The sequence below is a fragment of the Lepidochelys kempii genome, chromosome 2 (assembly GCF_965140285.1).
Source record: "Lepidochelys kempii isolate rLepKem1 chromosome 2, rLepKem1.hap1, whole genome shotgun sequence".
In the NCBI taxonomy this organism is placed as follows: domain Eukaryota; kingdom Metazoa; phylum Chordata; order Testudines; family Cheloniidae; genus Lepidochelys; species Lepidochelys kempii.
The window spans coordinates 76,443,267-76,470,770 of NC_136381.1; the positions used below are offsets into that span (position 1 = coordinate 76,443,267).

At 46.9% G+C, this 27,504-nt stretch overlaps 1 protein-coding gene across 7 annotated transcripts in view; it reads left to right on the plus strand.

Moving 5' to 3' along the window:
* Nucleotides 1-527: 527 nt before the first annotated feature.
* Nucleotides 528-27,504, plus strand: part of LOC140906745 (ras-related protein Rab-10) — a 53,391-nt gene continuing 26,414 nt past the window's right edge. For 2 of the 7 annotated variants that reach the window (XR_012157231.2, XR_012157232.2), the window contains exons 1-3: nt 529-1,236; nt 19,739-19,799; nt 21,295-21,433. Coding sequence is in view for 4 of the 7 variants with exons in the window: in XM_073331299.2 (XP_073187400.1) it covers nt 1,080-1,236; nt 19,739-19,799; nt 21,295-21,433 (357 nt within the window). In the remaining 3 variants the exon portion in view is untranslated. Of the gene's footprint in view, nt 1,237-19,738; nt 19,800-21,294; nt 21,434-27,504 lie in introns of all 7 variants that reach the window. The other 5 variants (XM_073331296.2, XM_073331297.2, XM_073331299.2 and 2 more) reach the window with 4 other exon arrangements.

Sequence of the window (27,504 nt, forward strand, 5' to 3'; positions counted from 1 at the left end):
GTCTGCTTGTGTATACAGGATGTTCTTTTACTCCCCTTAATGTTGTTGTTTGTTTTGTTTTGCTGCTGTAGTAAGCAGTACTGGAAAAGACAGGATTTTATCTATAGCATATGAACCCTGCATTAAAGCATCTTGTGCCCTGCTGAGGAAGAACAAATGAGCTGAATGGGTGCCAAAATGGACTTTCTGAGGTAAGTTCCTGTTAGGCTTTCACCACAGAGCCTTCTTCTTTCGAAACCACCTCAGATGATCGACCCTTTACTTCCCCTCTAGCAATAAGCATTACAAATTACTCAAACGATTAACCCTTTGTGTGGAGCAACTACTTTTCCATCTGACCTTCACACAAAAGCCAGTTGGCTGTGTGTGACATTGTACACTCGGCACTGAAAGGGTGGTGCAGGCTTCCCACTGCTCATTTCTGAGCGTGAGGACACAACCACTTCCGTGCCTTTTATGTAGGAACCTCCCAGCGCAGGGACTGGGGCTCGGGCGCCAGGATTTGCCAAGGGGAAGAAAAGTCAAATAGGGGCTAATGGAGGAAGCAGGCACAGCCAGAGCCCTGACGCTGCCCTCGGAGCGCTCAGCCAGACAGAGCTGGAGCTCGCTCACAGGCGGGCAGACAGACAGACAGACAGAGCCCCGCCACTCCCAGAAGCTCACGCAGACAGAGCCCCACCCCCAGGAGCAGACAGATAGACAGACACAGCCCCACTCCCAGAAGCTCACACAGGCAGACAAAGCCCCGCCCCCGAAAACTCACACAATCTTTTCACAGCCCGACCACGCCCAGGCGCTCGCACGGACAGACAGAGCCCCACCCCGAGAAGCGGGGACAGACGGACAGACACAGCCCCGCCACCCCGAGACGCGCACGCACGCAGCCGGGCGGCGGGAAGCGGCTGTTTTGCAAGGCCGGAGAGTCCCGGAGCAGCTGGGGCCGCAAGCGGCGAAGGCGGGTCCCTCCTGCCTGTCCGTGAAGCTCGGAAGGACCCGCCCGCGGTGCCCCGGGGCACCGGCCGGGTGTTGCCGCCGCTCGCCCCTTTCCGGGACCACATGACGTGCCCCCGGGACGGGACATGGCTGGGCCGGGGCACTGCTCCGCGGGGAAGCCGCTGCTGGTGAAAATAGTGATGGCCGGGGAGTCCTGCGTGGGGAAAACCTCCATCGTGAGGAGGTACACGGAGCCCAGCCCGGCCGGGCCGCCCCCCGCCGCCTCTTACATCGCCACCGTCGGTGAGTGACACGGAGCCAGCGCCCGGCTCCCGGCAGCCCACACTGATACGCCCCCTGCATTCACACCCTCACCGACTGCCCTACGCCCCCTGCATTCACACCCTCACCGACTGCCCTACGCCCCCTGCATTCACACCCCGACACACACTTCTATACACTGCCCTACGCCCCCTGCAGTCACACCCTCACCGACTGCCCTACGCCCCCTGCATTCACACCCTCACCGACTGCCCTACGCCCCCTGCATTCACACCCCGACACACACTTCTATACACTGCCCTACGCCCCCTGCAGTCACACCCTCACCGACTGCCCTACGCCCCCTGCATTCACACCCCGACACACACTTCTATACACTGCCCTACGCCCCCTGCAGTCACACCCCGACACACACATCTATACACTGCCCTACGCCCCCTGCAGTCACACCCTCACCGACTGCCCTACGCCCCCTGCATTCACACCCCGACACACACTTCTATACACTGCCCTACGCCCCCTGCATTCACACCCTCACCGACTGCCCTACGCCCCCTGCATTCACACCCCGACACACACTTCTATACATTGCCCTATGCCCCCTGCAGTCACACCCCGACACACACTTCTATACACTGCCCTACGCCCCCTGCACTCACACCCCGACACACACTTCTATACACTGCCCTACGCCCCCTGCACTCACACCCTCACCGACTGCCCTACGCCCCCTGCATTCACACCCTCACCGACTGCCCTACGCCCCCTGCATTCACACCCTCACCGACTGCCCTACGCCCCCTGCATTCACACCCCGACACACACTTCTATACACTGCCCTACGCCCCCTGCAGTCACACCCTCACCGACTGCCCTACGCCCCCTGCAGTCACACCCCGACACACACTTCTATACACTGCCCTACGCCCCCTGCAGTCACACCCTCACCGACTGCCCTACGCCCCCTGCAGTCACACCCTCACCGACTGCCCTACGCCCCCTGCAGTCACACCCCGACACACACTTCTATACACTGCCCTACGCCCCCTGCAGTCACACCCTCACCGACTGCCCTACGCCCCCTGCATTCACACCCTCACCGACTGCCCTACGCCCCCTGCAGTCACACCGTCACCGACTGCCCTACGCCCCCTGCATTCACACCCCGACACACACTTCTATACACTGCCCTACGCCCCCTGCAGTCACACCCTCACCGACTGCCCTACGCCCCCTGCAGTCACACCCTCACCGACTGCCCTACGCCCCCTGCAGTCACACCCTCACCGACTGCCCTACGCCCCCTGCAGTCACACCCCGACACACACTTCTATACACTGCCCTACGTCCCCCTGCAGTCACACCCTCACCGACTGCCCTACGCCCCCTGCATTCACACCCCGACACACACTTCTATACACTGCCCTACGCCCCCTGCAGTCACACCCCGACACACACATCTATACACTGCCCTACGCCCCCTGCAGTCACACCCCGACACACACTTCTATACACTGCCCTACGTCCCCTGCAGTCACACCCTCACCGACTGCCCTACGCACCCAGCAGTCACACCCCGACACACACATCTATACACTGCCCTACGCCCCCTGCAGTCACACCCTCACCGACTGCCCTACGCCCCCTGCAGTCACACCCTCACCGACTGCCCTACGCCCCCTGCAGTCACACCCTCACCGACTGCCCTACGCCCCCTGCAGTCACACCCCGACACACACTTCTATACACTGCCCTACGCTCCCTGCAGTCACACCCTCACCGACTGCCCTACGCCCCCTGCAGTCACACCCCGACACACACTTCTATACACTGCCCTACGCCCCCTGCACTCACACCCCGACACACACTTCTGTACACTGCCCTACGCCCCCTGCATTCACACCCTCACCGACTGCCCTACGCCCCCAGCAGTCACACCCCGACACACACTTCTATACACTGCCCTACGCTCCCTGCAGTCACACCCTCACCGACTGCCCTACGCCCCCTGCAGTCACACCCCGACACACACTTCTATACACTGCCCTACGCCCCCTGCACTCACACCCCGACACACACTTCTGTACACTGCCCTACGCCCCCTGCATTCACACCCTCACCGACTGCCCTACGCCCCCAGCAGTCACACCCCGACACACACATCTATACACTGCCCTACGCCCCCTGCAGTCACACCCTGACACACACTTCTGTACACTGTCCTACACTCCCTGCAGTCACACCCCGACACACACATCTATACACTGCCCTACGCCCCCTGCATTCACACCCTCACCGACTGCCCTACGCCCCCTGCAGTCACACCCCGACACACACATCTATACACTGCCCTACGCCCCCTGCAGTCACACCCCGACACACACATCTATACACTGCCCTACGCCCCCTGCATTCACACCCTCACCGACTGCCCTACGCCCCCTGTAGTCACACCCTCACCGACTGTCCTACGCCCCCTGCAGTCACACCCCGACACACACTTCTATACACTGCCCTACGCCCCCTGCACTCACACCCCGACACACACTTCTGTACACTGCCCTACGCCCCCTGCATTCACACCCTCACCGACTGCCCTACGCCCCCAGCAGTCACACCCCGACACACACATCTATACACTGCCCTACGCCCCCTGCAGTCACACCCTGACACACACTTCTGTACACTGTCCTACACTCCCTGCAGTCACACCCCGACACACACATCTATACACTGCCCTACGCCCCCTGCATTCACACCCTCACCGACTGCCCTACGCCCCCTGCAGTCACACCCCGACACACACATCTATACACTGCCCTACGCCCCCGCAGTCACACCCCGACACACACATCTATACACTGCCCTACGCCCCCTGCATTCACACCCTCACCGACTGCCCTACGCCCCCTGTAGTCACACCCTCACCGACTGTCCTACGCCCCCTGCAGTCACACCCCGACACACACATCTATACACTGCCCTACGCCCCCTGCATTCACACCCTCACCGACTGCCCTACGCCCCCTGCAGTCACACCCTCACCGACTGCCCTACGCCCCCTGCAGTCACACCCCGACACACACATCTATACACTGCCCTACGCCCCCTGCAGTCACACCCTCACCGACTGCCCTACGCCCCCTGCAGTCACACCCCGACACACACTTCTATACACTGCCCTACGCCCCCTGCAGTCACACCCCGACACACACATCTATACACTGCCCTACGCCCCCTGCAGTCACACCCCGACACACACATCTATACACTGCCCTACGCCCCCTGCAGTCACACCCCGACACACATCTATACACTGCCCTACGCCCCCTGCAGTCACACCCCGACACACACTTCTGTACACTGCCCTACGCCCCCTGCAGTCACACCCCGACACACACTTCTGTACACTGCCCTACACTTCCTGCAGTCACACCCCGACACACACTTCTGTACACTGCCCTACGCCCCCTGCAGTCACACCCCGACACACACTTCTGTACACTGCCCTACGCCCCCTGCAGTCACACCCCGACACACATCTATACACTGCCCTACGCCCCCTGCAGTCACACCCCGACACACACTTCTGTACACTGCCCTACGCCCCCAGCAATCACACCCCGACACACACATCTATACACTGCCCTACGCCCCCTGCAGTCACACCCCGACACACACATCTATACACTGCCCTACGCCCCCTTCAGTCACACCCCGACACACACATCTGTACACTGCCCTACGCCCCCGCAGTCACACCCCGACACACACATCTATACACTGCCCTACGCCCCCCGCAGTCACACCCCGACACACACATCTATACACTGCCCTACGCCCCCCGCAGTCACACCCCGACACACACATCTATACACTGCCCTACGCCCCCTGCAGTCACACCCCGACACACACATCTATACACTGCCCTACGCCCCCTGCAGTCACACCCCGACACACACATCTATACACTGCCCTACGCTCCCTGCAGTCACACCCCGACACACACATCTATACACTGCCCTACGCCCCCTGCAGTCACACCCCGACACACACATCTATACACTGCCCTACGCCCCCTGCAGTCACACCCCGACACACACTTCTTTACACTGCCCTACGCCCCCTGCAGTCACACCCTGAGTCACTTCTATACACTGCCCTACGCCCCCTGCAGTCACACCCCGACACACACTTCTGTACACTGCCCTACGCCCCCTGCAGTCACACCCCGACACACACATCTATACACTGCCCTACGCCCCCTGCAGTCACACCCCGAGTCACTTCTATACACTGCCCTACGCCCCCTGCAGTCACACCCCGACACACACTTCTGTACACTGCCCTACGCCCCCTGCAGTCACACCCCGACACACACATCTATACACTGCCCTACGCCCCCTGCAGTCACACCCCGACACACACATCTATACACTGCCCTACGCCCCCGCAGTCACACCCCGACACACACATCTATACACTGCCCTACGCCCCCTGCAGTCACACCCCGACACACACATCTATACACTGCCCTACGCCCCCTGCAGTCACACCCCGACACACACTTCTGTACACTGCCCTACACTTCCTGCAGTCACACCCCGAGTCACTTCTATACACTGCCCTACGCCCCCTGCAGTCACACCCCAACACACACTTCTATACACTGCCCTACGCCCCCTGCAGTCACACCCCGACACACACATCTGTACACTGCCCTACGCCCCCTGCAGTCACACCCCGACACACACATCTATACACTGCCCTACGCCCCCTGCAGTCACACCCCGACACACACATCTATACACTGCCCTACGCCCCCTGCAGTCACGCCCCGACACACACATCTATACACTGCCCTACGCCCCCTGCAGTCACGCCCCGACACACACTTCTATACAGTGCCCTACGCCCCCAGCAGTCACGCCCCGACACACACTTCTATACACTGCCCTACGCCCCCTGCAGTCACACCCCGACACACACTTCTATACACTGCCCTACGCCCCCTGCAGTCACACCCCGACACACACATCTATACACTGCCCTACGCCCCCTGCAGTCACACCCCGACACACACTTCTGTACACTGCCCTACACTTCCTGCAGTCACACCCCGAGTCACTTCTATACACTGCCCTACGCCCCCTGCAGTCACACCCCGAGTCACTTCTATACACTGCCCTACGCCCCCTGCAGTCACACCCCGACACACACTTCTGTACACTGCCCTACGCCCCCTGCAGTCACACCCCGACACACACTTCTGTACACTGCCCTACGCCCCCTGCAGTCACACCCCGACACACACTTCTGTACACTGCCCTACGCCCCCTGCAGTCACACCCCGACACACACTTCTGTACACTGCCCTACGCCCCCTGCAGTCACACCCCGACACACACATCTATACACTGCCCTACGCCCCCTGCAGTCACACCCCGACACACACTTCTATACACTGCCCTACGCCCCCTGCAGTCACACCCCGACACACACTTCTATACACTGCCCTACGCCCCCTGCAGTCACACCCCCACAGGCTGACACCTGAATTCACACCCCGACACACTTTATTCACACCCTGACCGGCTGACACCCACACATTCACACCCTGACACACAGATAATCACACCCTGGGAGACTGTCTCTCACACTCTTTCACACTGCACAAATATTTATTTGTATCTTCAAGACCGACTTTTATTCATTTGCAGTCTTCACTAAATTAGATATTTAAACACTGATGGTGAGGACCTAAATAGGGGGAAATGCATGGTTCTGTCTTTCCACTCCAAATCTTCCTCATACCAGCTGTCATGTGTTGGCATTAATTAATATGATATCTGTGACGTCCTCCTGTTGGCCTTAAAATTATTATTTATTTATTTAAAAAATGTTATTGCATTAGTGCCTAGAGAATTTAAATAAGGACTTGTTTACACTTACCAGAGGATCCATGAATGGTGATCGATGCATCTGCGGTTGATTTAGCAGATCTAGTGAACAGCCGCTAATTCAACTGCAGATCACTCTCCCGTCAACTCATGTGCTACACCAGATCGAGAAGAGTAGGGGGAGTCAATGGGAGAGACATAAGTAGATCTAAGCTATTCACTTAACTCAAATTATGTAGCTTAGGTCTTGGCTACGCTACAGGGGAAATTCAATCTAAGTCAAGGCCCCATTGCGCTAGGTACCGTACACACACACAGAAAATGATACTCCCTGCTCCAAAGAAGTTACAATGTAAAATAAAATGCGTAGTTCCTTCACCTTTAATGATAGGTACAAAGTTAAAATCCTTTCCATTTATTTTACTGACCTTGTAGGTAATGATTTGTCAGGCATAGTGTCTCCAAGGGAATCTCTTCTTCTTCCATAGGTGTGGATGGCTGTGTTTGTAATTGCCTTATTTCATGTGCTGTTTAGTGGAAACTTATAGAAAAAGTGTGCAGAGAAACCTGCATGTTCCAGCAGCTCTGCATATGCCCTGGACCAGCAGTTCTCAAACTTTAGCGGATCCCCTTTTCATTTTAAAACTTTCAGGGACCTCCAAGCCCCCCAGCTCAGCCCTATGACCCGCCACCACTCCATCTCTTCCTCTAAGGCCCCACCCCCACCTCTTTCCGACCCTGCTCCACCTCTGCACCTCTTCTTCCTTGCCTCTCCCCCCTCCCACCCCCCGAGCATGCTCCGTCCCCGTTCCTCTCTTTCCCTCCCAGTGCCTCCTGCATGCCCCTGAACAGTTGTTCCTCAGCATGGAGGAGGGAGGGGGAGGAGTTGATCAGCAAGGCTGGAGGCCCGGGACATGATTCTGCCCCCTCCCCAAGTGTCCTGTCCCTGCTCCTCCCCATCACTCCCAGGGCCTCCTCCATGCCCCTGAACAGCTGTTCTCCAGCATGCAGGAGGCACTGGGAGGGAGAGAGAGGAGTTGATCAGTGGGACTGGCAGCCCCAAACATGATTCCTCCCCCGAGCACATCCCGTCCCCGCTCCTCACCCTACCTTCCAGCGCCTCCTGCATGCTGCTGAACAGCTGTTCCCCGGCATGCAGGAGGCACTGGGAGGGAGGGGGAGAAGTTGATCAGCAGGGCCGGCAGACCCACTGGGGTATTCTCAGTCTGTGGACCCCAGTTTGAGAAATGCTGCCCTAGACCATCCCTGACCGGTGTTCTTATTGAAAGCCTCATACAGTTATTACCCTTATTAGGAATGTTGACGAGTACCTTTCTCCTCCATTGATATTGATTTAAATATGAATATTTATTGGTTTAAATATGAATACTTAATGTAAGTGAGGATGTCAGAATCTGGCCCTATGAGAGTTGGGTGAATTTGGCCCAGTTTCTAACTCCCTTACTTAAGTTGAGTAGTATCCTACTCTGCAAGTCATTCCATTGAAACCTATACGAATAAGGATAGCAGAGCCTATCAGAAAGGGAGGTGTCGGATAGCGAAATTGACCTTTGAAACCTGTAATAATGATGGAACATACATCATTCCTGTGGGATACCTGTGAAAGTGAATGTCTGCTTTCATGATGATACCTAATATTGGAAGGTTTCAGAGGAACAGCCGTGTTAGTCTGTATTCGCAAAAAGAAAAGGAGTACTTGTGGCACCTTAGAGACTAACCAATTTATTTGAGCATGAGCTACAGCTCACGAAAGCTCATGCTCAAATAAATTGGTTAGTCTCTAAGGTGCCACAAGTACTCCTTTTCTTTTTGCTAATATTGGAAGTGCACTCATGCCCCTCAGACTTTTTTCTCAAACAGATGGAATTTCTGGTACTCTACCTCTGTTCACTCAAGAATCAAAAGCTACTGTGTATCACAAAACTGATCATATTAAGAGTGTATTTTCAAAAGTTAAGTCTTATGTGGTTTTCAAAAACTTTTAAGAAAGTTTTATGTCCCATTCATGTTTTAAGCAAATTATCCAAATCTGAATAATGATTATTTGCATCTGGTTTCAAAATCCCAGGCAGGTCAATTTTGTGGTATACATTGGCCCTAGATTTTTAAAATCAGTGGGCTGCGCTGGTGATAAGTGCCAGACTAACAGTATTGGCAGTGGAAGCCTCCTGTCCAGAAAAGTGCAATGCAGGAAGCAACAGTTTAAATTTCTGCAGCAGCTTCCCAATTTGGCCTCAACTGTATCCTGGAGGGACAGTTTCCAGGGATGATAGAGCAGTTCAGACTTTGTCCATCTAGTCTTCTGTCTCTTTACTGAGTCTACCAACAAGAGTAGTAATTTTGATGTGAACATATGTCTGGTACAGTCTTGACTGAGAGCTTTCCTTTGTTGCAGCGCATTGCACACTCATCTGAAGGCCATGAATGGCTATTAATCATTACCTATCTGTCTGGAATTTCAACTGGAAGTGAAGTAAAAGGCCCGTACCAGTACTCTCAGATATTTAGTCCCTTAGGAATTTGAGTTTTTGATGGGATTGTGTGTCATCAGCTTACCTTTATTCAGAGATAAAGATAGTAGTCACAGAAGAAAAAAGATGGGAGGGGAGCTGTTGAGGGTCGCTTTTTTTGTCACAGCAACTAGGCATTCCATGTTGCTGCAAGTAAGCCTGGTAAGACTCCAAAAAAAAGTGTCTTGTAGCTGTTGTTAATAGACTCTACTTGTTGAAACTTTCTAAAATTATATATTTTAGAAAATGAAAACATGCTTTCACGGTAAATTTTCATTGAAAGCATTTTATGCAGCACTTAAACGCTCAAGGATGGTTGCCCTTCCTTGTTAGAAAAAAAGGAGAACTTGTGGCACCTTCGAGACTAACAAATTTATTTGAGCATAACCTTTCGTGAGCTGCAGCTCACTTAGGATATAGATATTCAGGCCTGTCTGTAAAGGCCTATATGCTAAGAATTTAGGTGTATTCTTATCACTTCGCTAGTTATAGAGGAAGAAAAGAAAGAATCAAAATCACTGTCTGCTGGTGTAAGGGCCTTCTCTTACTGTCAGGTTTCAGAGTAACAGCCATGTTAGTCTGTATTCGCAAAATGAAAAGGAGTACTTGTGGCACCTTAGAGACTAACCAATTTATTTGAGCATAAGCTTTCGTGAGGCCCTGTTCTTAGGCTAAGGCCTTTGGCTAAGCGGCAGAGGCAGCCATAAGCTGGGAAGCGAACGGTCACATCCTCACATTCCAAACTCTGTCACATTGACAGAAGGCAATCTGGGGCTGTTAGAAAGGTGATCTGATCTATCACCTCCAGAGAAAGGGAAGAGCCTAGAGGGTGTAAAAGGGTTTTTGATAGTTTTCTGTTCAGTAAGGACTCCCTTATCAATAGCTGGGATGTGAAATCCTCATTTCTGTGTTGTTCTATCATTGTAGTCCCCATTTCCCTATTGTTTGTATAATCACTGTCTGGTTCTGTGATTGTTTCTGTCTGCTGTATAATTAAGTTTGCTGGGTGTAAACTAATTAAAGTGGTGGGATATAATTGGTTAAATGCATGTTACAATATGTTAGGATTGGTTAGTTAAATTTCAGTAAAATGATTGGTTAAGGTATAGCTAAGCAGAACTCAAGTTTTACTATATAGTCTGCAGTCAGTCAGGAAGTAAGCAGGGGGAATGGGAACAGGGAATGGGGGTGGGGAAATTGGAATCATGTTTTGCTAAGGGGGGGGAAACGGGAACAGGGACAGAGGCAAGGTTCTGTGGTGTCAGAACTGGGAAGGGGGACACTAAGGAAGGAAACTGGAATCATGCTTGCTGGAAGTTCACCGCAATAAACATTGAACTGTTTGCACCTTTGGACTTCGCGTATTGTTGCTCTCTGTTCATGCGAGAAGGACTAGGGAAGTAAGCGGGTGAAGGAATAAGCCCCCTAACATTCCTCCTCTTCAGTTATACAGTTTGGGTGAATTATAAGCAGTTTTATAATTAAACTTAGACGGATCATAAGGCAGATGCATCATATTGAAAATAGTACACTATAAAGAATAACTTTTTATTTAAACAATGGCACAGGATAGAAAGCCATAGGGAAAGCCTATGAACAAAAAAAAATCTTGTGTACAAGTGAACATGAAGCTTCTGCACAGTACTTATTTATTATAGGTATGAAATAAGTTGTTATCCTAGGTATTGTCTTCTTGACGGTGCCATGTGCTTCTATGTGGGAAAATATTTGTGGAGATCTTGGTTCTAAAAAGGTGAAGCTTCCACTTATTTGGGGAAGGGAAAGAACAGAAGGGAAGGAACAGACAATTGTACTTTGAATTTCTGTTCAAAGGGATGAATTCAAGTTCCACTTTTTTGGGGAAGGGAAGTAGCAGGCAGTTGAATGCGTCCCTTTGAACAGAAATTCAAAATACAAGTTCCACTTTTTGGGGGTAGGGAAGGAGCAGAAAATTGTATTTTGAATTTCTGTTCAAAGGGACACATTCAAGAGTGTGTGTATGTCTGTAACCTTTTTCGTCCTTGTTTTGTTACGCGTAAATTACAGAAATCTAAAACTGAAATCTCCTTTCAGACAGGAGTTTGTTTTTCTCTAGGTTTGCAAATTGGTTTATATCATTGTGACACAGAAACTCCCTGGGAGCTGCCACCTGATGTGCCAAGCTTTCCTGCCCAGTCAGCTTAGGACTTGCCTGGTTTGAGCCAGACCCACTAGCCTGCTCCAAACCCAGACCCAGGCCTGAACCATGTCCCCTAACAGCTGTAGGCTTAACTGAAAGCAGCTTACAGAAGTGTTCCTGTCCTTGACAGGGGTCCAAACCCTGAATAAATCCTTTTTACCCTGTACAAAGCTGTCTTACTGAGTCCCTTGCTTGTGGAGATCATCAACACCTCTCTTAGAGAGTCTATTGCTTTGAAGGAAGCAATAATGCAACCTTTGCTCAAAAAGATGTTTCTTGATGCTGACACTCTTGCTAATTACTGATCAGTAACAAATCTGACTGACCCTAACCCTAACCCTAACCCTAAATCTTCACTTCTTGGATAAGACTGTGGAGAAGCTTGTCGTGGAACAACTCTCTCACATTATCTAGGTGCCACTAACCTCCGTGACCCATGTCAATCTGGGTATATAGACCTGACTTTGCCACAGAGTCCGTGATCTCCTCCTGGCAGGAGATGATGATGAGGTGTTCGTGCTGGTGGTATTAGATCTGTCAGCTGCCTTCGATACCACTGATCATGGTATGTTGGTGACTCATCTGCATAATCTGACAGGAGTGGATAGGGCTGCTCCTCAGTGGCTTTGCTCTTTTCTTTCAGAGAGGTCTTAGTGGATAGTTGTGGGCTATTGCTTCTCCTCTCAGCTCTCAAATGTGAGGTCTCGCAGGATGCCATTCTGTCATCCCTCCTGTTCATATATGGGTCATTTAGGAGGGTTAGTAAGGAGGGATGGGGTGCAGTGTCATCACTATGCTGTTAGATTAACTGTAGGTCTGGCTAGTCTGATCTGGACAGTGCGGTTCAATGCCTCAGCCAATGTCTAGTTGAGATGAGGGCACGGATGAGACCAGGCTAACTGAACCTCACCCAGATAAGACCGATGATGGGTTGGGAAAAGCCTCTGGAAGAGATGGAAGAGGTAACATCACCCCCTTTGACTGAAGGAATAATCTGCCTTTAGTTACTAGTGTTGCAATTTAGGGGTGACTTTAGACTCCCAGCTGCTGTTTGACAATCATATTACATCCATCCAAATGCATCCGATGAAGTGAGCTGTAGCTCACGAAAGCTTATGCTCAAATAAATTTGTTAGTCTCTAAGGTGCCACAAATCCTCCTTTTCATATTACAGCAGTGACCCAGTCAGCTTTTTGGCTAGGAAGTTACGACCTTTTCTTTCAGATGCAGAGTTGCCACTGTTTTACCCGTGCTTTTGTTACGTGCTTTTGTTACGTGAGGATTAGCATATTGTAATGTGATGCATGAGACTGCACCTTAAATTTAAAACCATTTGAAGACTAAAGATTGTGCAGAATGTATCTGATCGCTTATTGAGTGGGGCACTGGTTGCCCGTTGGTCTTTAGCTATGGCCTATGAAGCCGTTAATAGCCTTGGACCTGTCTACCTGAGGGATTGCCTCTCTCCGCATGCCATACTGCCACAGCTGTGGTCAGTAGAGGTGTTCAGGCTGGATCCCCCTCTTTATAAGAGAGCAGGATAGTTGGGGGGCATTCTCTGTGAAGATTCTCTGGAACTTGCTTCCTCTCTTGACCTGAAATAGCCTGAATTTGGTGACTTTCTGGGCATGCTGTAAAAGGCACCTGGTAGAGAGGGGTTTTGGAAAGGGCTGAGAGTATGCTTCCTAGATGCTGAAGGGTGTGTGTGTGGGTGGTTGGCTGGCTGAGTTTCTGTGGAACTGATTATTTTAAAGCTGATGAGTTTTAATTGAGTTGTATTTATTGTATACTTAATTATGTTAGTTCTCCTGGAACCTTGAATAGGCATCTTATTATTTAAATATAAAGAAAGAATGAATCATAAATACTGGGTTTTATCACATTCCAGGTTTTATATGATGAATCCAAAGAAGAAAATACAAGCTCCTGTTTTCAAATAACTTTTATCTCTGGGCTGTGATCAACGTTAGTTTTGTTATGTTGATCACATTATATAATACATTGGCCTAAAACCATCTGAAATATGTGAGCTATCTTTGGCACTATATTTTTCATTTTTCTTGTCTTTTCAATTTGCTAAGTTTGCTTGAAACTTCATATAAAGACATGAACAATTCATGCATGCAGTACATATTGACTTCTGTTGTTCGCTAACGTTCATTGACCTTTTTAGGTCAATACATTTAAGTTGACTTAAGAAGTCAATATGCCTTATTTTAATTTAGATTACATTTTGGTCTGATTCAGCAGTCTCTAGTTCCTTTTTTATATGTAAAATCTCTCGTCAATTTATTATTTAAAATATATTTCAAATAAGAACTGTTTTACTGTAGGGCTGGAATTGCCTTGCTGGGTTATAATTTTTTTAAAGTATTCCCAGCTCAGTGTTTTGAAAGTGACCTTCCAAACCTCCACCACATATCATGTCCCTGTCAAGTGCTGTAACATCTGCTGTAGAAAGCTAAACAAACAAACCAAATTCTATAAGTGGTTCTTTGAAATGCAATTTTCTTCAATTTTGTAGATTGCCTGATTGGCGCATATAAGCCTGATTGGAGCATATAAGCATGTTTGGGTAAAATTATATTTCCAGCCACCTTTACTAATTTCTTCAGGAAAGTTTCACATAAAATTTACTACAGCTACCAATTGTATTATTTCTTTTTTCCCTTCCATTAAAGTTTTAGTGAGAATTTTCATCAGCTGAAGGGCATGACCCACATGATAATTTAAACTTCTCCACCCAAATAGCCACTCCCCACACCAACTTTTAGTACTAAGTAGAATCTTGCATCTGAAGGCTTATCCTGCAGTCTGCTATAAGATGCATTTAGAAGTTAAAAGAAGGGAGATTTTCTGGTATTTTGCCATTTTATTGCACTTTTGTGAAAGTTTGCCTTTGATAGAGTTAGGCAGCAAGGTTCGAGTAGGAATCAAAATGATGATTCTAACATCAAATTGTTGATTTTTCCGAGAACTTGCATTGGAACATTTAGATTGTATGTAAAGCACAGAAGCAGAAGAATAGTGGTACTTTTATCTTTACGCTGTCAAATATTTTATCTGGTTAAAACCATAAGAAAAAAAACAAAAGCTTCCTAACATTGTTAATCTTTCTGACCTACAAAATGAAAGTTCCTTATTGATATATCATCAGCCCTTTGATAGACTGGTTATTTTTCTATCCTCTTGCAGCACAGTAAATTGATAACAGAATCATCAAACATTAATCTGAAAGGAAGGGCTTTTGAAAAAACATGTCTTTGTGTTTGTCAGGCAATAATTGAAATTCAGCAAACTTTCCATTGTTGGGGGTGTGACTAGCATTCTCTTATAAATCACCTCTGCTGGGGACCAGATTGGTGGGAAAATGTGATGGTAGTCCTCCATGCTCTGCCCATAAAATAAGCTTCACATACATGACATACTGTTCACAATAGAGTGTGCAGATGTTCAAATATAACTGTGGAGTGGAGTCTGATTACTCCCATGGGCTCTGCTGGGCTCGGCTTCCCCTCAATGAAGCTCTTGCGTCCTGCTGAGCTTCTTGATATTGGCTCCCCCTTGAGCAACGTCATGTACCACCAGGCTCTGCCGTGTTTCTTTAGCTTGGCTTCTTGATTTGGGAAGGGGGGGGAAGTAGTGGTGTCTCTGTCCCACTTGCATGTGGTGTCAAACTGAGCTGTCACTCACAGTAGCTAGTATATATCTTAACAGTAATAAGATTGGATCCGATGAAGTGAGCTGTAGCTCACGAAAGCTTATGCTCAGATAAATTGGTTAGTCTCTAAGGTGCCACAAGTACTCCTTTTCTTTTTGCGAATACAGACTAACATGGCTGTTACTGTTGCCGGCACCCAGTGCCAAGAGGCTAAACAACAGCTGAAGTTGGTTCGTTACCCGGTGTGCTACACCCAATAATCACAACGGGGTGGAGAAGCAGAAAAGTTTATTTGAAGCTTCAAATAGATACCAGGAGATTTGAATCTCAAATCCTGTACACAGAGCAGGAAGTTACACAGGCTTTTATACATCCTTTTTCCCAGCATACTTATCCAATAGCAAGCTGCCCCAAGTATCCATATAGCCAGCCAATCCAGTTCCCAGCTAGTACCCTGGTTCTCTGTATCATTTATTAAACTATACATAAAGCTGCTTTATTCAGCATTGTTCTTCCATATCTGCCCTGTGTGGCCTTGGTTAGTTTCAGGCAGTCTGACTCTGCAACATATTGTTGCAGATTCTCAGCATAACTGCTGTGTGTGCCTCCAGGCGGGGGGGCCAAGGACACTTGGGCCTAGTACGCAGAGCTGCTGCGAGTGCTTCCAGGCGGGAGGGGGGGCCAAGGACACCTGGGCCTAGTGCGAGGGGGCTTCATCGACACTCGTGGTCTTCCATCCCCTCGAGTTACCTAGTGGCCATGCCCCAGTGTCCCCAACACTAACATGGCTGTTACTCTGAAACCTATCTTAACAATGAGATCTTCTCTCTCCTTTCTTTTATGGTTTAGTGAGCAGTGAGTTAACTGCATTGACGTAAAGTATTATCATTGATATCTGTGTTAGTACCCATTGAGATGAATGGTACAGATCACATTTCTCGGAGCTATGGATTCAGGTTCTGCAAATGTAGGTAGATGTCACTGCATCATTTACACTTGGGTCATATTTTTGAAGTTACCTTAGCAACCATAACAGCTAGAGGCTTGTTTTTGTTTTTAAATGAAAGCTTAAAGCTTGTCTACGTGAACATTTAGTACACTAGCAGTCGCACACACTAAGGAACTGTTAATGCACAGCAGCAAGATCCACATGGACAGTTAGTGCATGGCAGGCTAGTCCAGGGTAGATTCACACCCAGGCTTGCCACGTACTAAATGTTCGCATAAAGAAGCTCGTGGATTATAGAGAACATAAACCAGCATGAAGGAGGTGCAGGTACGCCAGTCCACTGTTTGTGTGCTGAATCTAAGCTCTGCCCCTCTGTCTAAAACACAGATTTCACCAGCACAGAAACCACAAATGTGACTTTTTCATGTTCCTTTTCTATCAGAGGAGAGTTATTTTAGGAAAATTACAAAGGACAGTTTTGTTCTATTTTGGAATCATCAAAGTTAAGAGAGATTTCTAGAATTATGGCTGTTAGCCCACAGCTAAGGGATAAGAAGAAATTTACAAATTGAAGACTATAGAAGACAGACTATTAAGGCTATTCTTCCAAGACAGTCTAAAGATGCTGCTGATTTTACTTCTGAAAAAAAAAGGAGCTGTGGTACAACAGTTCACGAATATAGCAGGCATAGGCTATTGAGTACTGTAGATTCTGATAGCTTGAGGCTTGACTCATGAGCATTAAGTAAGATAACTTGCAGTTGAAGGTGTCCTCTAGGGCAGTGGTCTCCAAAGTGGGGTGCGCGCACGACAATCGATTGGGGGGCACAGCAGGAGGAGTGCTGCCGGAGCAAAAGGGTGGCACGGCAGGAGGAGCACCGCTGGAGGGGAAGAAAAGGGGGGGCGGCCCTGAGTCCTCCGGCCCATGGAGGAGCAGGGGCACCCGCGCAGCCAGCGGCCTGAAAGAAGCGGCACTTTCCCCTTCAAAGCCGGCTGGAGAGAAGCGGTGCTTTGAAGGGGAGAGCGCTGCTTCTCTCCGGCCGCTGGCTGCACGGCTGCCCCTGCTCCTCCTGAGTCCTCCAGCCCGTGCTCGCAGGGCCGCATTCTGAAAGGGGCTTTAGAGCTGCAGGCCAGGGCTCCGGGGCCCCCTTAGCCCAGGGCCCTGAAGCCCCTAAAGCCCCTGCGTTCCGGGTGGCCCTGCCTGCCGGGGGGAGGGGGGACAGCTCCCAGAATCATGGCCATGGGGGTGGTGCTGCGCTGCGCAGAGCCACCTGCACCCCGCGCCCCAACAGGAGCTGCCCCAGGTAAGTGCTCTGCACCTTCTGCCTGCCCCGGCCCTGAGCCTCCTCCTGCACCCCCACCCTGAGTGCCCTCCCGCACCCTAACTCCCTCCCAGACCCCGCACCCCACCCTGAGCGCCTGCTGTATCGCAAAGTGTTAAACCAAGATTTTCAAAAATCATAAAGCATATTCAATCACATTGCTCTCTCTAAAAATATTATTAATTTTTTTTAGTGAGAGCAGAAAGGTTTTTTGTACCGTTAATAAATAAAAAAATATTTTTAAAATATTGTTTATTTCATCTTTATCTCATTGTTTTTTAATTTCTATTTTTTATGTATGTTTTATAATTTACACAATATATTAGTACAGTAGTACATGTATATAATTTATACATAAATAAATATACATATATTGGGGGTGCGTGCTCAAAAAAATTTTACTGATGGGGTGCGCGATCAAAAAAGTTTGGAGACTGCTGCTCTAGGGTTTGAAATGTAGTATAATCTCTCTTCATAAGGTTATCCTTTTATGGTGTAGGTATTTATTTATCTGTATTATGGTAGCACCAAAAACAGAGTTGCACTCTGGTTCCCAACTTCACTGATGTCCATTATAACATCTCTTTATTACACTTCAACACAATGTGGACTTTTCTTGACATGCAAAAAGGGTGTACTTTTTCAGTTGTGTTAGCCCAGTCATATTAGTGTAAACACAGTTGAAAAGCCCCATTGAGGTGTAGGCTAACATATTTGAAGTCATGTTAGCTAGGTATGTTTTAACTTAGTGAGAAGCCTAGGCTACAACATGGCCACCTAACACAACTTGAGACATGTTAACCTGCATTTTAATAGGGCTTCTCAGTTTTATTAAGCTAATTCAGCTGAGCTCATGTGCCTGAAATACATACCCTTTTGCCCATTAAGGTATTCTCCTAGTTGACTTGTAATGAATGAACAGAATGAAGAGGTTTCTGAGTGGATATTACATTTTGAGACCGAACACGGCTGCTACTCTGAAACCTGTCATTTGAAATGCTTTCTTTAAAATTTCACTGCTAAAGTCATTGAAAAAGTTGTGTAACTGCAGGGAATTATACAACCTTTTTATTTTGGACCTTCCTGCTTCAGTAGATAGCAGACTCCAGTGTGATGTTTGGAGTTTCATTTTTATTGGATTGTAAACTCCTCAAGGCAAAAAATACATTCTCCCATACATCTGTCTGGCACCTATTTTGGGTGCTATTGTGATACTATAGGTAATGAAAAACTGGATAAGTTATAAACAAAAACATCCTTAAAGAAAACAGTATAATGACTGCAGAGGCATTACTATACTGCAATATGACTATGTCCAAAATATGTTTCAGTACCAAAACATTTTGGATTTTGAGGCATAGACGTTCAGATGGAAGGGTAGTATAGAGGTATGGTCTTTACTTGAACTTGAATGCATGTCACTTATCTTTGTACCTAATTAATTCATTTAATTCATTTCTAGTCCTGTTGATTTAATCCTGGACACTTCTTTTCAGTAATGTTGCAGTAAAGTCTAAAGAATGGCATAGGGCGATCAAATGCCATGTAAGCATTTGTCACTAAACCTCCATGCAGCACTGCAGCACTATTATTATGGGACTGATTCCCTTAGCAGAAATTGCCAATACTGTGACAGTTTTGTGCATGGGCCATCAAACAGCTGTCATGTCACTTGCCAGCTAATGCTGGTTTGTAGCTATACTTTCCGAGTTGACCATGCACGAGTGATTGAGTATAGAACTTTGACCAGTTTGATAGTTAGTTTCAATATAATTACTGATGTATATCAAGAAGAAATCTTATAGTTCTTTTTTCCCTACCTCTGTTTTGTGTATATACAATTAGTGGTTTGTTATGATTTTTGGTTGATTGGTGTGCTTCCATTTCTCTACATCCCTAAAATAACTCTTATTTACAAACAGTCTCCATAGGAAATAAATGTTATTTCAAGACATGTAACAGATTTTCTTGTTTCTTTTAGGCATTGATTTTAAAGTAAAAACAATAACATTTAATGATACAACAGTGAAACTTCAAATATGGTAAGTTATAATTTGTCCCACAGATGAAAGCCAACTAAATTATAGAACTGTACACTGTACAAAATCTTGTCCGGCTTTGGTGATTTGTCTTCCTACAGTGTAGTGATCATATTAAAACTTTCATTAGGGTGAGGAGGCCATGTTTAGAACTACTATAGTACATGTTTTTTAAAAAACAGTTATCTTAGAAACATTTAACATTAAGTTATTGTAGAATATGGATAAAATGTAAACCTATATTGCATATTTGGAAGCTTTCCATACTAAATATAAGCAACTTTATTAAAATGTTAAATTTAAAAGAAAAAGTCAGGAGATTTGGATTTAAATATTTCATTATCCTACAAACATGTATTCATAGGGCCAGGTTTAGAATTTTGAATAAAGACTAGCAAGGTGACTCTTTGGGCATCATAATCTTATTTTTACATTAAAGGGGGAGTTTTGGGATTGCGGCTGTGGTGGAGCCCAGTTATTTGTACTGAGTTCTGTATATATTTCCCTATTTTTGAGTTGCCAGCCACTAGATCTCCAATGGCTAAAGGGTTTGGATGCATTCTGGGGAGGTTTTTTTAGTCCTTGTCTACATTTAGGGTAAGATTCTTTACTGCTTATCTGAATTGCGAACACAGAACTCACAGCCCAATAGGAGGGGGGGCTATGGTGGCTTTTGAGCTACTTATGCATTCACTTGATCCTGGGCTGCCCTGTAATCTCTATCATAATCTAGACAGCTCTGGAGGCCTGTCTAAATTACAGCTGCCTCCCCAGGATGCTATATGGGCCATAGTGCTGCCTGGAATCTCTGCAGCACTGCATATCATGGCCCCAGCACCATCTTAAACCTCCCACCCCAGCCTACCCCCAACGTTCTCCCTTCGCCACATCTTACAAAGGGGTGCTCAGAAAACTACATTACATGTGTCTTCTAAAGTGCCTGTGCTGGGGAAATTGTCCCCTAGCCTGATCCAATCATTTTAGAGCAGCTTTACACCACTTTACCCAGCGCAAAGGGGCAAGGGCAGAAGAGAGAACCTCACCAATGGGGTTTTAGCTCTTGTTTTCGCTATCCTAATCTAACCACACTGATGCTGAAATGCTGCCCTTCTGCAGCTTACCCAAAGTACGCTTCTGTAGTTGAAGTCTTAGTTTATTTCAATGCAAACATTCTATACCAAGGGTTGTACAAATGCGGTTACATACGTTTAATTATACTGTGATTTAAAATTTTAATGTAGACAAAACCTATTTTTTGTCTTTCTTTCAATTATTTAAGTATAGGCTCTAGAATAGTCAGCAATATTAACATAAATGCTCAAAATAGTTTGCCAGCTCTTTCCCTGCAAAATGGCACGTATTCTACCACTTTTTCCCCTTCCTCTCTCAAAAAAACAGCTCAAAATTGGGGCTGTATTGTTTAAGTTGCACTGAAAAAACACATCCATACTCTTTCAATGTATGCAGTACCAAGTGATTCCTTTCTGGTGTATTTCAGGGATACTGCTGGTCAGGAACAATTCCATACAATTAGTACTAGTTATTTTCGTGGAGCACATGGCTTTGTTCTGGTTTATGACATCACAAACTCAGACAGTTTTCAAGGTATAACAAGCTGGATGAAAGATATACACGAGGTAAGAATACCTAACTACAGTTGATATTAAAGTAACTAACATCTTTATTTCCCGAGTTACTGAACTTAATATGTTTTAATAAATATACGAAAATTGTTATTACAACCCCGGTTAAATACTTCTTGCCTGAGTTTATTCCATTCTGGCCTTGCTTGCAGTATACCATTGTTGTAATAGATTCATAGTACTTAGAGATGAAAAAACCAAGTAGGACACCCAGACCATCTGTTTATCAATGCCAAATTGTTTTCTCCAATTTTCTTCCCCTTCCCCCGCAAACACTCCCTTCCCCCCCCCACGTCTTTTGTCAAGTCTGGTTTTAAATATTTCAAGTTATGGGGCTTCCATCACCAAAGGGAAGTCTCCAATATCTAATTAGCCTTGTATCAGGAAGATCACCCCATTGTTCCTAGTTACCTCATCCCAGGTATCAGACTAAACAGTTCCTCTCCATTTTTCTTGATTATGCCTTTTTTGGTGTATATTATGTTCCCTTTGGATGCTTATTCAAACTATTCATATTTATCTCGTTTAATCTTTCCTCATAAAGTTCTAGCTCCTTACATTAGATTGACAGTGAAAAACAAAAATATTCCATTTAAAATATTTTCTAGGAACGTGAACAGGGTGATTGTTGTTGCAAATCAGCCTAGAAACAGCCAATTAGTGAGTCTCATAATTGAAAAACAGGAATAATAAACACTTAATCCAACTCTAGTATGCTGTCAATTTATGGAGTGTCGGGTAAAATATATTGGGCCATTCATTGTAAAATATGTATTTTTAAGCAATGACTGTTAAAACACAGGGCATTTTTGTGAGAATTAATTACTGACTGGGAGAAGAGTTCCCTCCTGTGCCAGGGCAGCAGCCCAAACAAGTCATTAATCCCCAGTAAATGCTTAGTGCCAAGGAGGTTGTTGCTACCGTAAGTTAAAAATGTGCTGGAGTGTGCAGGCAAAACCAAAGTGCAGATTTCATTACATGTATAATGCAATTACTTTGTACTTATCAAATGAATTGTTAGAGAGCTCCTGTGTTGCATGTTAGCCAGTCAAATTGGAGTGTTGAGACAATTAAAACATCCACCTTACAATTTTATTTATTTTATTTTATTTATATTCACATAATACAGATTTTAAAAGCACCTATGTATTACTCTATGCCCTTTTTACAAATATTAAAAATCACAATCCATGTAAATTACCATATTCAGTAACTTGGCCTCAATCAAAACTAACCAATAAGTATATTAATATATCACATTATAAGTGATATTGTGTTTGTACTCCAATTATACTAACAGTGTACTAAGTATGTATCTTCTTTAGTACAGAATTTATTATTACTGTTCAAGTGAGTTCAAGACATACAAGAACTTTAATATTTAGACTATTCTAACATTCACATCTAAAGGTAACTTAATACTCTACAGTACATGCAAAGCTGTAGAGAGAGATTCTCAAGGAAGACTACCAAAAATTTAATTTAGAAAGTCACTACATGTTCAATACAGATGGGGCTACATCAGAACTGTTGAGCAGTGGTTCTCAAACTAGGGCCGCTGCTTGTTCAGGAAAAGCCCCTGGTGGGCCAGGCCGGTTTGTTTACCTGCCGCGTCCGCAGGTTCGGCCAATCACGGCTCCCACTGGCCGCGGTTCACCTCTCCAGGCCAATGGGGGCTGCAGGAAGGGCGGCTAGCATATCCCTTGGCCTGCCCCGCTTCTTGCTGAGGTGGAGTAATTATATCAACGGGAGAGTGCTCTCCCCTTGGCATAGCATGTCTTCACCAGACGCCCTATAGTGGTGCAGCTGCATCAGTGTGCTGATGTATCACTGTAGTGTTGACTTGCCCAGACTCTGTGCTGCAGGGAGGTGCCTATCTCTCTATGCAATCCACAACCAGGAACCCCCTTTTCTGGAGCCAGGTGGCTTAGGTGCTAACTCATTCTTGCAAGAATGAATTAGGCACCTGCCTAACTCCACACAAAGTGGCTGCTGAGAGGAAAAGAAGGACCCCTCTCATAGCATTTTTCCAAATGGTGAGGGTACTCACCTGGAATGTGCGAGTCCTCTGGTTTGAGTACTTCCACACTCTGGTGGGGAGGAGGGATTTGAAGAGGGATCTGCCGCCTCTCAGGTGAGTGTCCTAACCACTGGCCTATTAAGTGATTCTCGCTCTTTTTCTGGCCTGATTACTATTTAATTATTCCATTGTTTAATTTTTTGGAGGGTGAGGTGATTCTTTGGAACATCCGGGCTTAACTGACTCATTTTAGATAAGAAAAGGAGGTGTTTGTGTCACCACCAGCATCCTGCTGCAGATGAGAGGGAGCTCACGCTAGGGTCTTTGCATACCATTTTAAAAAAATGTCAAGGAACAGTTCTGGAAATAACCTGGAAGTAATGGAGCAATTCAACCCTGCTCCACTAAAAGGTTGTGTGCATTAGTTAGTTTTAGAATGCGTACAGCTCTTTTATAAACAGTAATTAAGGCTACGTCTACCCTGTGAGCGAGGGGTGTGATTCCCCTGTTCATGCTCACATACTCGGCTAGTTCTCACAGAGCTGGCCTGAGTGTAAATAGCAGCCTAGCTGTGGTCACACAGGCACCAGCAGTAGAGGCACGGCTCAGCCTAAGCCAAGCACATGCCCCTGCTTTCAGGTGAGTTTGTATTTGGCATAGCTCGGCCATGCCTCCGCTACTGATGGCATCATGGCTACTGTGCTGTTTATACCTGTGCTAGCTCAATGAGAAGTGGTGTGAGTATGCGTACACGAGCAGGGCAGTCACACCACTGGCTTCTGCTGTAAACATAGCCTAGTTGTCCCAGCACCTCTGTGATGTAATCTTTCTGTAAAATGGGAAAAATTAAAACAGATAGAATGAAGGCCTGTCTTTCAAAAGGCTAGTCACACAAAAGCATGTGCAAAATGTATGCACATTTGCATGCTTAACTTGCATGTGCGACTGCATATGAAAATCGGTATTCTCATGCAGAAATGACTAGGTGTGTGTTTAACTGGTTGTGGATGCAAATTAGGTGCCTAAAACTTTTGAAAATTGAGCAGTAGATGAATTAATTAGGTTCACAGAAGGAATATATGTCAGGGCTGGGTTTATAGAACATAGTAATCCTTTTCACGAAGTCTCATGCTTACTTTGGTGCATAGTCTTGTCTCCTAAACCACCCTGATTTGTGTTACTGAGCTGCTCTCCCTTGTGGTTATATTGTAATGACTGTGGAACTGATGAGTTGGCTCTAAGGAAATTGTGGGTAGAGTTGGTTGGGGATTTTTAAACAAACCGTTTTCTTGCCAAAAAATGACGGTTTGTTGAAACGGAAACTGTTCTCAAACCAGGGATGGTTTCAGTGAATCTCCTGATTTGAATTATGTTTGGGTAAAAAAAAGTTTTGAAATTGTTGAGACTTTTTTTTTTTTAACAGAAAGTTTCACTTCTTAGAGTCAAAACAACTTTGATTTTGAAATTTTAGTAAATTTAGATTAAAGAAAAGTTTTAAAAGGTTTTAAAAAATAAAAAAGTTCAAAATCTAAATGAAATGTTCTTCAAGTAGTGTCCCTACAGGTGCTCCACTCTAGGTGTGTGAGTGCCCCCCTGCACCTTTGATTGGAGATTTCTCATAGCATTGTCCATTCAGCCTGCACATGCATGTTAGTCAGTCTTGTGCCACAGGCTGTTGTTATATAGCATTGTGCGGGCAAACCGCCATCAGTTCCTTCTCAACTGCCTCAGCCTGAGATGGAGCTATGGCAGTTGTCCTTGAAAGAACGTGCCCGTGGCTTGCCAGATTGAGAACCTACCACTAATACATTGAGGTCACTGGTATCTCGAGCTTCACTAGCTCTTCAGTCAGGTACTTCTGAGGCTGCTGGTTTCTCAGGTGCAAGGGTACAGCTAGACCTCAAGGTGGCAAAGCCATGGGCCTGGAGAGATCATCGGTACTGTTATCAGACTGGGGTGGCAAGAAGAGCTCTACCTCTGTACCAAAAAAGCCCACTCAGGCACTGATCGTGCTTCCCTCGGACTGCACAAGACCTCTGGTACTGTCAGTGACTGTGCTCCCCTCCGAATGCCCAGAGCCTACGTATTGATAACCCTCATGGTACCACAGGAGTTCCAGTTTCCCCGGATCTGGCTGTATTTGAGACACCCGATTCTCCACTACTCAGCTCCGAGATGCTGTCAGTACCGAGAACATCCAGATCATCTGAACTTCACCCAGTACCAGGCACTCCACCATTCCTGAGTGAACTTGAGGAAGAGGATTTTGATGAAGACCTCGCCTCGGTCTCTCACGTGTCAGTTCAAGTTCTCCTCCTCACTCCTACGGAGGTCCCTTCCCAGAAGCCTCCATTGAAGCTGCAACTGTTCGCAGCCCATGATTACTACCAACGCCTCACTCGTATGATCACCCTTGGGTGCCGTGTCCTATGCCTTATTCACCTCCTCCCTGGCCATGTTGGAACCCCTGGACAACTTGTCACCAAATTTTCCAGAGTGTCAAGTACCACCCACCATAGAAAGGAGCCACCTTCATCACCTACAGGAGGCTAGAGTTGTTGAAGGGATGTCTCCTATGACTAGTATCTCCTCTTCCCCTCAGGATGAAGCAGTCATGCCTCCTCCTCTATCCCTGGGGGTTGATTTTAAACATTTCCAGGACCTGGTCTACAGAGTCACAGACTCCCTACAGATTCCCCTCAAGGAGCCTTATCTTAAGCTGTTGAGCATCCTCCACTCACTGTCATCAGCCCCCATAGTCCTGCCTGTTAATGAAGCTCTGCTGGACCCAGTGAAGGTCATCCAGCACAATGCAACATCTATTCTGTCTACATGCAAAAGAGTGCATAAGAAGCATTACACCCTCGCAAAGGACTCAGAATTTTTATTTTCCCATCCCTCACCTAACTTCTTGGTAGTTGACACAGTGAATGAACATGGTAGGCAGCACCATGCTAAAACCATGCCTCATGACAGAGACCACAAGTGTCTGGATCTACTGGGGAGGAAGTCTTATTCCTCAGCCTCCCTACAGTTTAGAATTGCCAATTATCAGGCATTGATGGCAAAGTACAACCAGATGAATTATATCAAGCTGAAGTCTTTCACAAACCTTTTGCCGACAGAACATGGAACCATTTAGGCAATTATTGTAGAGGGTCAGCTATTTGCCAGGGCAGCCCAAAAGCCACCCTTGACACTGCTGCTACTACATCCCGTTCGATCACTACATTGGTGGTAATTAGAAGAGTTTCCTGGCTCCAACTCTCTAAATTCCCAAAAGAGGTCCACAGTACAGTAGAGGACTTTTGTTTTGATGGGTCTAAGTTGTTCACAGATAGCACAGATGAATCTCTGTGAACATTGAAGGCCTCTAGAGCTACCTTGCTTTCTCTTGGTATTTATATGCCCACCTAGAAGAGAGAACTCAGCAAGTCTCAGAGAGCCCAAAGATCCCTCCCTGTCCAATTTCTTACTTCCCAGAGATCCTATGAGCCACACCAAAAGAGGCAGAGATCTCAGAGAAGAAAACAGTCCTCTTCTCAGCCTCCTGCCTCGCACCCATCCACTTCTAAGCAGCAATTTTGACAGGTTGGTTGAGGGCCTGAATTGTCATCCTTGTCCTCTTCAGCTGCACCCATTCACTAGCCTTCCTCTCTTCGGCGACCACGTTCACCACTTCAGGTGAGCCTGGGAGTCTATCACTACAGACAAATGGGTTTTGGAGATCATCTCCACAGACTACACCATCCACCTTTCTTCAATTCCACCAATGAACACCCCCTTCCCCATCCCTCTTCAGGGTCCCCTCTCACAAGAGCATGCTTTGTCAAGAAATAGACACTCTTACATTTGGAAGCTATAGAACCAGTCCCCATGCAGCACAGAGGAAAGAGATTTTATTCAAGATACTTCCTGGTACCAATAAAGAGTGGAAATTAGAGACCCACCCTAGACCTGAGACTACTCTGCACCTGTGTGAAGGCACAGAAGTTCAGATGGTGACATTTGCAGCGATTATTCCATCACTATAACAAGGGGATTG